The 14,659-nt window shown below is 32.1% G+C and overlaps 2 protein-coding genes across 2 annotated transcripts; both read left to right on the top strand.

Annotated features, from left to right (window-relative positions):
- Positions 1 to 1,251: 1,251 nt before the first annotated feature.
- On the top strand, positions 1,252 to 5,115 carry LOC110692909. Its single transcript, XM_021869982.1, has 5 exons — positions 1,252 to 1,373; positions 2,068 to 2,574; positions 2,687 to 2,833; positions 3,085 to 3,527; positions 4,322 to 5,115. Exons 1-5 carry the CDS (start codon positions 1,304 to 1,306, stop codon positions 4,919 to 4,921), a joined length of 1,767 nt encoding a protein of 588 aa, XP_021725674.1. The 5' UTR covers positions 1,252 to 1,303; the 3' UTR covers positions 4,922 to 5,115.
- Positions 5,116 to 9,608: 4,493 nt separating this feature from the next.
- On the top strand, positions 9,609 to 13,190 carry LOC110692908. The gene is made up of 2 exons (XM_021869981.1): positions 9,609 to 9,765; positions 12,593 to 13,190. Exons 1-2 carry the CDS (start codon positions 9,755 to 9,757, stop codon positions 13,002 to 13,004), a joined length of 423 nt encoding a protein of 140 aa, XP_021725673.1. The 5' UTR covers positions 9,609 to 9,754; the 3' UTR covers positions 13,005 to 13,190.
- The last annotated feature ends 1,469 nt before the right edge of the window (positions 13,191 to 14,659 follow it).

The raw sequence follows: 14,659 nt of genomic DNA, 5'->3' as shown, positions 1-14,659 counted from the left end.
ATCCACCATATTTACAAGACCAAGGAGGTTCCACTTCAAAATCATATGGCAATGAGGCGAGTAGCCCCTCAGCTTTATATAGTGGTGGTAACTTTTGAATTTTTTCGATGTGGGATTCCATTACCACTACACTCCCCCTTTATAGTCTTTTTAGTGTGGGACAAGAGAATGCTCACACGTGGGTTGTTCATAAGCTCAACAACTGTACATAATAATATTGTTGGTATTAGAAAAGCCAAGTCAAATTTAATATAGGTAAAATTGGCTGCAACACTATGAAGTATGGCTTAGGTGCACCGAGCACCCTGAACTTTGCGTAGTAGCCAAAACACCACCAACTATATATAGTGTTAGGTGTGACGCATGCCTTAAATGAAAAAATCTGGCCACTTATTTAACCGGAGGAGGTGAATCCGCTCGTGCAAGTGGATGAGAATTATTCACTACTCCCTTGTTTTTAATTACTTGATCCACTTTCCTTTTCCAGCTGTTTTTAAATACTTGGTCCATATTCTTATTTGGAAATCTTTAACAATATTTAATTAGTTTCTCTTACCTAGTGGACCTACCATAAACCATATTTTATCAATTTCATATTCTCTCTCCTTCAATTCTCTCCACTGTTTTTGCTTTTTACATTTTTTTCACCTACCCTACTACCTCCATATGTTATTACTTTCTCCAATTTCTCCTAAAAATCCGCGCATTTAGAAATGGAGCAACTATTTAAAAACGGAGGGAGTATTATTTTAAATTATTTTTTAGAGTGAAGATTTACCTACTCCGGTTAAATAAATGACTGAAAATTTTCATTTAAGGCACGCATCGCACCTAATACTATAGTTGGTGGTGTTTTGACTACTACGCAAAGTTCAGAGTGCTCAGTGTACCTAAGCCTTACTACAAGGAATTGCGGACAATTTTGCCTTTAATATATGAATAGTTAACAAGGTAAAATGATGTAGTACATGTTTGATCACGGAGGGATTATTTTACAGAAATGGCGTGTCCATATGGCATATTAAGCTATAATTATATGTAAACAAAGACTATATAGTAGAGCAAAGGGGAATGGTTACGTAAAAATATTATAAAGTGTCATTAACCCATGCATCCTGGTAATTGCTATCTGCCAAAGGACTATAGCTTTTAGGTGCACTTTGATTAGCATATGTTAAATTTGTACTAATTATAACGAATAAGTATTAGCTGAACCTAATCTATGAGATTTCATTCCAATTGATAGTTTTCTGCTAATAAAAAGGCGGTCCAAATACTAAATTTTAAGCTCGATTATCTTTAAATGGCGCGACCAGATCAAATAGCTGTTGAATTTGGGCATATTAATCAACCTGTTCTACTTCAAAATTCTGGTATGTATCAAACATCTGATAGTTTGTACACTTACACGCGTGGTGTAATCTCTATGTATAATTTGGTTCACTCGATAGTTATGAAGAAGCTATTTGTTTCCCTTATTCTCCATTAAGATTAATCTCGTGATGAAATTTTTGCTATCCTCGTTTAACTTCCTGATTGAATGATTGAAATATAGATTAATTCATCTGAATAGAAGTTTAGTACAGAACATAGAGGTACTAGAGTAGTATATGTAGTCTAGAGGATAGATTACCAAAACTGATCTTTGGAAGTTGTAAATTGATTGTAATTAATGATGAATTTGTTACATTAAATAATAATTTTTTTTTTAAAAAAACGTCTAATTAATGCCCACATATTATTATTGGTCAAGAAATAAAATTCTATTTTTCAAGAGAAAAAAAAAAAAAATCCTACTATATATCGTTAAAGGGAACAAAGTACTACTAGTCTACAAGTATAAGAGAAGGTCTCAATATAGCTTTGTGAAATTGGATAAACTTTTTTCTTATATTTAAAGGCTAAATTTAGTAATTTACTATTCATACACTTAACTTTTGACATCCATAACTTGTTCATCTAACACGGTGCCAAAATCGATACAAGCCTAGAAGGTGTACTTAAAAAAAAACCTTCTTCAACATATATAAACCGATTTTGAATTATAGTTTTTCTTGGCTTGGCTAGATAAGGGGATTCATGTTACAAAGCATATTGGGCTACATGATTCCGAGGACTATCGTGTACATTTATATAAAGCCGCCTTATGTGGTGATTGGGAAGTTGCAAAAGAAATCCACAACATACACCCTAATTGTTTCATGGAGAAAATATCAAGAAAGGGTGATACTGCCTTGCACATAGCAGCAGCTGGAGGGCGTTATAATTTTGTGAAAGAATTATTAGCACACGCTTGTCCAACTGCTGAACAATTGGAGCTGCGCAACAATTTAGATAATACCGCGTTTTGTTTGGCTGCTGCATCCGGTGTGCTTGAGATTGTGCAGGAAATGCAGGGTATAAACCCCAAGCTGCCGAACATCCCTGGGAGTCATGACATGAAACCCGTTTTAATTGCTGCTTTATTAGGCCATGGCGCGATGGTTAGGCATCTAAGCCCTTATTGCTTTGATGATTTGTCTGAAGATGATCGCATTGATCTACTTATAAGTGCCATCAATACAGATTTGTATGGTAATATTAGCTTTCATTACACTCAAATAAATTATGGAAGTTCATTTATGTATGTAGATTCCACACAACTTTCTAATAAGTGTACATTACTAATTATATTTATGGGATGTAGATGTGGCTTTGGAAATCCTTGGCAAGGATGAAAAACTAGCTATTGTTCGAAATGGAAATGGAGAGACCCCATTACATGTATTAGCTCGAAAACCTCGAAAAAATGGACCAGGTCGACTTAACAGTTGGAGACAATGTTTCAACTTTGGTAGGTTTTTGGTGAGTATAATTCTACTACGTCACAATTTGTGTACCATTTGTATGTCCTTTCATTCTATTGGTTGATTTACGACATTATTATCATCCAATAGATTAAAGAGACACATTAGTACACAAATTGTGAGATAGAGGATTTGGATTTGCTTTAGTTTAATTATTGGTACTTTTACTATTTTACGTGTGAACTATCTTGATTTAGTACTATAAGTAGATGTATAATTAATAATCGTTTTATAATAGTTACGAATTACTTATGGGGGAAGCAACAAGAAGATGAAGCTAAGCTTAAACTAGTGGAGCGTCTTTGGAAAATAGTAATAAAACAACCCGAGGAGACTATATCCGAGATCCTCTCTCAACCTCAACCTGAATTTCTGTTCGCCGCAATAGAATTAGGCAACTATGAGTTCGTTGCCACGCTAATTCGCCATTACCCTGATCTAATATGGGAAACGGATGAAGAAAATCGAACCATATTTCATGCTGCTGTCCAATGCCGTCAAGAAAAAATCTTCAGTCATATTCATGAAATTGAAGGAATCAACCATTTGCTAGCAGCTTATATGAATCATACCAATGGTAATAATATTCTTCATCTAGCAGCCACTTTGCCTAGTTCTGATAGACTCGATGTTGTTTCGGGTGCTGCTCTACAAATGCAGCGTGAGCTCTTATGGTTTCAGGTAAATGTTTTTAAGCCTCAAGTTCATTGAAGTATGTCTAGTCGATCTAGCCGTAGTGTTGTCTTCATAACGTGTTAACTATGTTTATAGATTTTTTGAGTCATTCTAATCGGAATACTAGATTAGACTCGTGCGTTGCACGATTTAAATAATTTTGTTACTCTGTATTATGCATATGAAACAATTTTGTTATCATGTATATGAAATAATTTTGTTATCATGGAGTGGCAATTTTTTATTTTTCAAAATTGTATAGTGTAGATTAAAATAATAATTGTTTTAAAAAAATTAAAATAATAATTAATGACATCTTCAACAGAAATGGAGGGAAACTTTTTAATGAGAAAGTAACACGTAGGATAATTTAAGGGATGATGATGTCAACAATGTTTTGTTTTAATAATAGTTAATAGATTTGCTTTAAATTGTTAGTGGTTAGTTAACTTCTAAAGTATAGGAATATCGAATATGCTAGTGGTTAGCGTCTCAATTTTAGGAGCTTGAAAAGGGATTAGTTTGTGTTAGTGGTGTCAAAAAAAATAGTGGATGGGTTTAGTGGGTTAAAGTTAAGCATGATCTAATGATTATGGATCATCTTCATAACTTCTAGCTTAATTTGTTTTTATCTTTGCGTTATATATACATGTTGCTATGTAGTTGGTTTTTCAATGGATTAAACATAAGTTTATTTTTCTTTCCTCTGTCTCATCTCGATTATAATTTCTACTTTTATCCGTCTTATCTAATTAATTATATCAAAAAGAAATAAAAAAAATGACACGTGTCAATTACAGGCAGTTGAAGAGATTGTACAGCGCGAGTATGCTGGTATGAAAAACAATCCACAAAAACCAAAGAAACGGAAAGCAACACCACGAGCATTGTTCACCCAGGAGCATAGGTCGCTTAGGAGAGACGGAGAAAGATGGATGCGCGACACGGCCACTTCGTGTATGGTTGTTGCAACACTAGTCGCAGCAGTAATCTTCCAAGCAGTCTTCCAACCACCAAGTCATGAAAACAAAAAATTATTTTGGATGTTTGTCATTTCGAACGCCTTTTCTTTGGTGGCTGCAACGGCTTCAATCTTGTCATTCCTCGCAATCCTAACTTCAAGGTATGCGGAGGAGGATTTTCTTGTGTCGTTGCCTCTAAAATTAATTATTGGACTTGCGTTACTTTTCTTCTCAATAATGACAATGTTATTAGCCTTCACCGCAACCATTGCCATCATCTTCCCACCTCGATCACTAGCGATTACTATAGCTGTACTCGCGTGGATGACTGGCAGCTTCTATATTCTGCAGCATCTCCCGCTTTTGGTTGATGCATACCGTTCTACATTTCGTTCTCGTTATCTATTTCGACCTCGACAGGAGTTGTTTCGAGATTAAACGATAAGCTTGGTGTAATTGGTTTGTAAATTACAATTATTATCTTTGTCTCATTGACCATTTGCTTGTGTTTGTACTTGTGTGTATTCTCGATTAAGTGGTAGGAGTACTGTTATCTATATATCATACTATATGTACGGAGTATTGCCATTTGATATAATTTTATGGCTAAGACTTGAAATTTATTTACTCTTCTCTCTATTCCTTAAAGATCTTACTATTCATATTAAGTGTACGTGATATTCAATGTACTATTGTTATTATTACTTTTTTCATGGACGATAATAGAGCCTTGACTTATGTATTTAAACCTTTTAGAAGTCAACTCGTCCCAACTTAAGTATATTAAACACTTTGAGAGTCAGGAAGATGGAATGTAAGGGAATCTTTAACTCTTAGAGTATATCTAATGGGTATTATTGAACCCAATATCAAGGTTGGAAGGTTCTCTCCTTATCATTATACCAATAATTAAATATTAAATTATATTCTAAGAAGTGAGATTATCCAACATAATTACTCCACTAGGAGGAGCTAATTTACCTAATTAAGCATTTTCCACCATTTTTTGGGAGGTGGAACTTTTTTAGGACAAGTGATTTCTCATGTAGTCAATTTGGCAACCAAATAGCATGTACTAGCTATAATATCTCATTTTTTTTTATGAATTTTCCATGAATTTTCATGTCAATTAAGCAAGGAGCGAAATTTGAGCAGGACCTTATATATCCAAGTACACTCAACTCGAATGTACTTTGTACTAATATATGGGTCTCAATCACTAGCTTAAACTTTTGGTTGAATTGGTACTCTAATTTGGTATCGGAGCTAGTGTGACACAAAGATAACAAATTCAAATCTCATCCCCCTCCACTTTCAGGTGGAATATATCGCGTAGGGCATTGAAAATTTCATCATACACCCGGATGTACCATGAGCATGGTACACTCGGTCAAAATACAAGAGTTATAAAAATGTGAAAAGAACATTGTGTACAAATACAAAGTACACAACCCAAAAAGAAAAAAAAAATCAAAAGGATTATCTCCTTGATTTAGGGATTGATTTGTTAATTGTAATCCTTGATTTATGGAGTTATTTTTTATTATTTGCATTCCATATTATTTTTGATAAACAAAATTTCTTTTTTTTTTATGTTAAGAGAGAGAAATTGAGTTTCTAGAGAGAGAAATCATGGTAAATTTTAAATTTCAAAGTGATTTAATGTTTATTGTAGAGTTGATTTTATAGTTTCGGTGAATTATTTAATTGAAAGATGTAATTGACAAATTCGTTGTTGAGAGAAAAATATTTTTGATATTTTTTTTTACTTATTTTCTGTTTTGGTGTTATTTTCAAAAGTTGAAGATGTATGATGTTCTTCACATTGCACTCTAATGAATGTTCTTTTATCATTTTATAATTGCAATGAAATATATTTTTTTGGGTTTGATCAATATGTTGTTTGAGTCTAAACTATATGTTCATTATATTACAAACAATGTTCTTTAAGATATATAAATAATCATGTTCTTTGGGTGTATAATACAAATTAGGTTCTATTTACTTATATAGTATGTTCTTATATTTTGAATTTTGAATTTTTGAAATTTAAAAATGAAATTTTGAATTATATTTGTGTGAAATTAATTTTAAATAGATAAATTTTCGATGTGAATATTTTGAAATGATGACATTAAATTATTGGTAAAACTCAATTAATAATTATCTTTTACCATTTTTAAAATTTGTTCATTCCTCAAAAAATACTGCTCTTTATATTTCGGAAAATTTGCAAATTGCAACCATTTAAAGTTCGTATTTTGCAATTGCAGCCATTTAATTTTTTTTTTGCAAATTGCAGCCCAAAAGTTCGTATAAATTGTAAATTGCAGTCCGATTTAATTTTTTCATCGGTTTACATGTTGAAAAATCTTCGGTTAAGGTTTTAGGGGTCATTTTAGCCCTCAAGGACCCGAAATGAGCTCGGTATTAGGAAAAAAATAACGCAAGTATCTCGTTTTGCGTAACAAAAATGTATTGATTTGTGGGAAACTGTAAAATATGAGACAACTTACGTTATTTTTTTACTAATTCCGAGCTCAATTCGGGTCCCTAAGGGCTAAAGTGCCCCCTAAAACCTTAACCGAATATTTTTCTACATGTAAACCGGTGAAAAAATTGAATCGGACTGCAATTTACAATTACAATTTATACGAACTTTTGGGCTGCAATTAGCAAAAAAAAATTTAATTGGCTGCAATTTGCAAAATACGAACTTTAAATTGCTGCAATTTGCAAATTTTCCTTATATTTCAGTGATATGTTCTTTTTATAAATTCATTATGTTCTTTATAATTATATATTATTTTCTTTTTGCTTTAATTCGGGTGTACCATGCACATGGTACACCCGGATGTGCGAACCACTAATTGTAAGGTATGCGGAAGGCCCATGATGTATCCACATTTCATGCCCAAAGGGTTCTCATGTGAAGGGAAGTAACAGAGTATAAAACATATTATTTGGCCTTAACCATTAGTTTAAGCTTTAGTTGAGTTGGTCCACTAACACCGATCATATGCATATAAATAATTGATATTTTAACTTTTTTATAAAAAAATGTATATAATTAAAGCATAGGATTGAAATTTTATAACACATACTTTTAAAATATATATATATATATATATATATATATATATATATATATATCTTAAACTATACTTATACACATTTAAATTTGTAAATGATTAGGTGGAAAAAATGAAGAATAATATGATTCGGAATAAAGGGTTGAATGATAATATAGTTACATAGTCTAGACTTTATAGAGAAAATTCAATAAAGACGACATTTTAATGTGTTGTTGACTTTTTCAATTACAATGTAATACAGTATCATGAGCTCATGGCCACTTGACAAGAAGATTCACATAATCATACTCCGTATTTCAATACTACTTCGTATTCCTTAAATCCTAGTATTTTTTTGCCATGACAATGATACATAAACATAATATTAATTTAGTAACAAAAATCTATTATGAACATATTAACACTTAAATTATTTGTAGGCTTACTTATTAATATGACTTAGATTTGTACTAAGTTAATAGGTTGACTTTCTAACCTGTGTTAGTGCATTGGATGTCCTTTCTAATAATAGTACTCAGAGGAAAGCGAAAACTAATAATTAAAGAAAGACTTAATTGTTTATGTAAGTCATGAACTTATGGACAACCACATCGTATTAAGATTATACTACCATGTGAAATACAAGTAACTTATAACCAAATACATTACAATTTAGGAATCCTAACTTTAGACCTTTAGTAATAGAGAATAATATGATTGAATCGATTAGAGGTTGCGTGCTAACAAAAACAATTGCGCCAGATCGAAGAAGATGCTTGTAAACTTGTTATAGTTGTTTTTGTTATTATTTTTACTATGTATTATGATGAAAGATTTTACTTTTTATTTTTACTATGTGTATGATGTAACTAAATTAATATCTCGCTGAAACGAAGCATACTTGGAGAGGTGTTTTATGTTATTTTTATCTTTCAGTGCACCTATAATTATATTAGTCAGGGTAATCTTAGGGCATGTTCTCATTGACTGAACTGAATTGAAATGAAATGAATATTTTATAAGAAAAGGAAATTATGAAGGATCTCCTAGAATCGGGAGGAAAACTCTAACCACTTGAGCTATCCCTCCCTCTCGCAAAACTATGAATATGTAATTGTGATATTAGACTTAGTGCTGGTTTTAGTTCACGTGTATTTTATAATTAATATATAATTTTTATTACAAAAATAAAAATATTTAACAATTAAAATCGTACATAACATAATAGAGTATTTCATATCTTATTTTTCTGAGTTGATCTAATATAAGTTAAATAAGGTGAGCCAAACATGGCTTTAGTCTAAAATACAGTCAGTAGGTCATCACAATTATGTCATACCTCCTTAGCTCTCTATATCATTAACTTTGTTCTAATCTAATTTCTGTTACTTTGCATAAAAAATAAAAAAAAATAAAATAAAAGGCCTTAGTCCCACAACTCTCACCCAAGCATATCCTTATCAACAGATTATTTCAAAATCGTGAAGGCAATTTTATTATTACGAATATATAATCTTTAATTTATTAAACTTATTTGTGAATACAATTAGAATTAAGTTGTTCAAACTTTGAAGAAAGATAAATTAATAAATAAATAAGAATTAGGTTAAAAAATTACTCAAACAAAAAAAAATAAAAATTTGTCAACTCTTAATTCGTGGCCTGGTGACATAATGACCAATAACAAAATCCGATTCAAAAGCAAATACTTGGACGGACTAAAGTAAACAATGTTATAAAAACATATATGGTTGGCAAACAAAAATTTAATATTCCGTGAATATCCTTAAACATCATTATGTAAGATATCCAGACCAAATTAATAAACCCCTTAACAAAATGCATCAATATGTAATTTTAATTGTTGCAAATAATAAAACTCCACATATAATATAATTTTATTTATTTATTTTCTTATTTGAAGCAATTGGGTGCAATGTCTGCATCCTATTACCTACCATATTACGTTCAACCCTCAATTTTATTTATTTATTTATTTATTTAATTAATTTTAATAAGAACTCTCAAAATGGTCTCTACTTAATCAATAGTTTAATGCATAAACATACATACGATTCCACAGTATATAATGCAGATGATCGAGATAAAGTTCTGGTTTAATTAGGGTTACAGGTTAAATAGTTGATTGATCCCTAAAATTCCAAATACAAATCCTCCGTTAAAGTCCTTCATAATCATGGCTAACAGGTTCGTCGCCCCATTTTTTATTATTAATTTTTTTTTTAAAATGTACAAATATGTCTTCATATTGTATGTTTTTAATTAATAATGCGCATAATGATATGGATATGCATGGCTGATTAACTGGCTGCTTCATGGGGAGACTGAGAGTACGTAGATACGATAGGGAGGACGGACTCCGTAGAGGGCGGATTATTGACATTGCAATAGGTGAAGAGAGGGACTGGTATGAGTATTGAGAAACTGAAAAAGAGAGGAAGATACAAGATGGGGAGTATTTAGAGAAAGAGGTAATAAACTATAATTAGGACTTAGGAATGAAAACCTGGTTTGTACCAGTATATAGTAGGGTAAAAATGATGATAAATCATAAGCTAATATTATTACAAAAATAGATATACCAAAGCTAGTATGGAAATAACAAAATTATTACTACCTCTGTTTTCCTAAGTCTTGCCCACTCTCCGTTTTCATCCATTTTCTAAACTATATTCATTTTTATTATTCTATTTATGAAAACTTTTTATTTATTTTTTTATCATCGGCAACCTCCACTTTATTGATATTTATACATTTGAAGCAAATAACACATGGTGGCTTAATTATCCACTTTTTGTTTAAAAGGGTTATATGGACCAAACACAAATAACCAGGCAAAAGAAAATATTGCATAAATAAGAAGTTAAAATCTTGCATAAATAAGAAAGGATTTTTTTGTGAAAAAATACCTTAGCTTTTAAACTCCAGATTTTGCGAAAAACTACCCTAAAAACAAATGTTGTAATTAACTACCTTATAAAATATAAAACGTTGTAATTGACTACCTTCTACTACAGGAATGACATATTTGACTTTTATTTCCCGACGTTGACCATGTCACGTGAGGGTCACATGACTCTTTAATGACTTAATTCCCTTCTTTTCCCCTTATTTTCCCGTTTTACACCAATTTAGCCCATATAATTATCAAAGGGGTTGCAAATAAACAATATAAAATATGAATAATCGTATTGTTATAGAAAAGAGTTGGTATAAAGCGGGGAAATTTGGGAGAAAATGGGGAATTAAGTCATTAAAGGATCATGTGACCATCACATGACGGTCAACACCGGAAAATAAAAATCAAATGAGTTATTCTGGTGGGAGGTAGTCAATTACAACATTTTATACTTTATAATGTAGTTAATTATAACATTTAATACTTTAAAAAGTAGTTAATTACAACATTTTGTTTTTAGGGTAGTTTTTCGCAAAATTTAAAATTTAAAAGGTAGTTTTTCACAAAATATCTAATAAGAAATTGTAATAAACTATCTTATAAAAGGTAAACCATTGTAAAAGACTACCTCTAGCCGGATTTTCACCGTTGACCAAGTTATTTGGCGTTGACCCGGCACATAATACCCTTAAAACTACCAGCTTTAGGGTTGGATGGTAGTTTCGCCTTGCTAAATAATAGAGACATATTCAAGCAGGTTGTGTTGATTTTGGAATAAAAACGGGTGGTTTGGGGGTGTTTTGTGGTAGGTCAACGCTGAAAAATTAGGTCAACTGAAGAATCCGGCCAAAGACATTTTACCTTTTAATAGGTAGTTTCGTTCTTACAACATTTTTTGTTAGGTAGTTTCTCACAAATTCTATGTTTTATTAGGTAATTTTTGACAAAAAATTCAAATAAATTTTGTTTACACTGATAATTTTTATAGTATGTAGTCTGGCTAAATTAAAAAAAATTGGCTATGGTGCTGTTTGGTTTTGAGTTAAAGGTTCAACCCTAACCTAATCAATTCATCAAATGGAACGTTTTAAGTGAACCTAATTAATTAATAAAGCAAAAATTGTTTTGATGATCTCAACTTTAATTGGTTGATTTTCTTTTAATAATCCCAAAACTTTGGAATATTATTGAATAATCCCAACTCTATGGGTATTATTAGGACCATATGAACGGTAACTTGAGGAATTGGTTAAATTTTTATAAAAATTATTGGCACGTGTCGTCGTTTTAGGGTCGGGAAAAGGGTTAAGAGTGGTTTATGGGGAGATGGAAAGGGAAAGAGTGGTTTTCGGGGTGGGGAAAATGGAGGCATGTTGGGTGCGGTTGAAAGAGACGGGGGTTGTTTTCGAGGTAGTGGAAAAGGGAGGGGGTGACCAGGTTTTCAAATATATAAATCTTTAATACATGCAAAAACTATAAATGTTAGACCAATTCAACGAAATGCTTAAGTTTATGGTTGAATTTCAAAATTGGTTTATTTACTCTATCACGCCCCTTCATATGAGAATGTGGATGTAGCCCCTTCATACTTATTAGCGTGTGAAACATTCCACTTAAAAGTAAGGGTGCAGTGGATGAGATTTGAACCAATGACCTTTGTGTGATGTTAGCTTTGTTGAAAAAGAATCATAGCAACTAAAAATTTAATATGTGATCACTTGTATTATTTATATTCACATTCACTAAAACCACTGTTTCAAAAAAACTGAATAAATAAACAAAAATAACTACAACTATAATACATTAGAAATTTTAATCCAATATAAAATAAATATTTTTGAAAATTTTTTATACAACATACACATTATAATATGACCGGTTCATTATTTCACATTAAAAATAATTAATTTTGTGTTCATATTATAATCTGAAAGAATGAACCAATCATATTATTGTTTATCATTAGATTAATATGGTACTCTCTGTAGACTGTAGTCATATTTTAAATTCTTTTTTTTTTGTTGGGTGCATATGTTAAAATGTTTTAATTTTATCTTGTTTAGTTTGCTTACATTATTAGTTTGAATAGTGAAATGGAAATAAATTGCACAACAGTGTGCAGTTCTTGATAGGAGACCAGAATAACTACCGGACAACTTTTATGGTGGAACTTCACAATAATTTGGCACCCATGGTGCAGATTTTCTTAAATTTATGGGGACAACATGAGTACATAGGCCCTAGACTGAAAGCCATGCCCTCAGGAGGGGTGAGGTTCAATGTCAACAACCCGAATCAACTCCGTTTAGATATCAATCTCAACAACTATGTAGACGACTCTTTATTCAATCAAGGAGCTCTCTTCATGGCAAATGATGGGTCCTTCATCATCAGCCACTCCTCGGACGAGGCTTCAACTTTGAGGGCTCAATGTGTGACGTTTGGGCATGTGGTTGGCGACTATTATAATCTCCGCAATATGATGCAGAATGGCTATGTAAATGTTGTTGAGTGCACCATACTTTGAGTAGCTCTGTATTAGTATAAAACGTACGCAACCAAGGGTGTTAAGATGTGATCACTCTAAAATGGACGATGCCCATGATGAGAGTTTACTATGTAAAATATCAAAATATAAGTTAAATAAAAGCATGTGTATGGTGTGGGTGTGTGTAGATGGTATTATTATATGTATATATCTAATTCAAGTATGTAATGTATAATTATAATAAAGATATAAATTAAAAAAAACTGATTTAGAAACCCTTAGTGGAATCCGATATCATGTAGAATTGTGTAATTTAGGTGTATCACACAGGTCCTCCCGACCCAGGTTAGCGAGCTAAATAATTTGGAAGTGAGGGGGAATGGTAAAAGTAAGAGAATCCCCACCCCCAAAATATCTCTAGTGGGGTTTGATCCCACAATCTCTTGGTTGTGAGATACAAACTTGACTATTAGAACAAGCTATGCTTGGTAGTCAGCTATTATGAAATGGTAGAATTATTGATTTGACATTCTGTTTATTTTGTAGGAGTAAAATTTTTTGTTTGTTTGTGAGATTTGTTCCTCCTTTTTGAGAATGTCTTACGTTGCTTAAAAAAAATTAAAAAAAATTCAAAATTTTTTAAAATGATTATAAATCTCCTAAAAAAAGAAGAAGAAAGAAGGATTTTTCCAAGATTACTATTTTTAACTTAAAGTCCACTATTAAATATACAAAGTCATCATATTAAGATTATTAACTCTGAATTATAAATTACATTTGCAAAGTGTGAAGTTTACATCTAGAATAAATCGTAAACTGAAATTGATTTTTGCATGACATTAACTGGGCCCAGTGTTCATTTGACATTGGGCCTTTTATCGCTGGGTCATGGCTCTTGGCTTATGTGGTCATCTCATGGATCAGTGGCCGCTCATGACTTGAATGTATCCGTGTGAACTAGAGCTGTCAATTCAGGTAAACGGATCGAGTTTGGGTCGGAAAATAGTGGGTCAAGTTAACTTGGGTCGGATCAATTCGGATTAATTCCATAACCTATACGGGTCGGGTTTGGATTTGGTCATGCTTAAGTCGGGTCACGTCGGGTCATACTTCTTATCGGGTTTAGGTCGGGTTAATAACAGGTCGGGTTACATTCGGGTTGGATGAACAACGGGTCGGGTTAAAACGGGTTAAGGTAATTCTCGGCTTCGGTTTAAGTCAATAATTTGAGGGTGAGAACCAGGTCAAGTCATTCTCGGGTTTGAGTCGGATTCGGTTGAAGTCAATAATTTGCGGATTATATTCAAGTCGGGTCATTTTCAAGTCGGGTCATTCTCGGGTTCAAGTCGGCTTCGGTTCAAGTCAATAATTTGCGGGTTATAATCTTTTCAAGTCGCGTCATTCTCGGATTCAAGTCGGGTTCGTTCAAGTCAATAATTTGCGGATTATAATCATGTTGGGTCATTTCCAAGTCGGGGCATTCGAGAATTTAAGTCGGGTTATGTTCAAGTTAATAATTTGCAGGTTACAATCAGGTCGGGTCATTTCTAAGTCATGTGATATTCGGGTTCAACTAACTATAAATAGATAATTATCATTTTTATCAAGCTATTTATTTCCGATGAATATAATATATATGAAAATATACTAGGGAACTATAGTCTATAATTTAGGAAGATAATTATCTCCTTTGA

This window comes from Chenopodium quinoa, unplaced genomic scaffold (assembly GCF_001683475.1).
Source record: "Chenopodium quinoa cultivar QQ74 unplaced genomic scaffold, ASM168347v1, whole genome shotgun sequence".
Taxonomy (NCBI): domain Eukaryota; kingdom Viridiplantae; phylum Streptophyta; class Magnoliopsida; order Caryophyllales; family Amaranthaceae; genus Chenopodium; species Chenopodium quinoa.
The sequence above is the reverse complement of the archived record's forward strand: the minus strand, read 5'-3'. Positions and strand labels throughout refer to the sequence as shown.

Bases quoted from the DNA above. Each gene is read 5' to 3' on its own strand.
- LOC110692909 (XM_021869982.1), top strand. From the start codon at position 1,304: ATGGCGCGACCAGATCAAATAGCTGTTGAATTTGGGCATATTAATCAA. The intron at 2,575-2,686 runs GTAATATTAGCT...TATGGGATGTAG, and splicing joins CATCAATACAGATTTGTATG to ATGTGGCTTTGGAAATCCTT. The intron at 2,834-3,084 runs GTAGGTTTTTGG...GTTTTATAATAG, and splicing joins GAGACAATGTTTCAACTTTG to TTACGAATTACTTATGGGGG.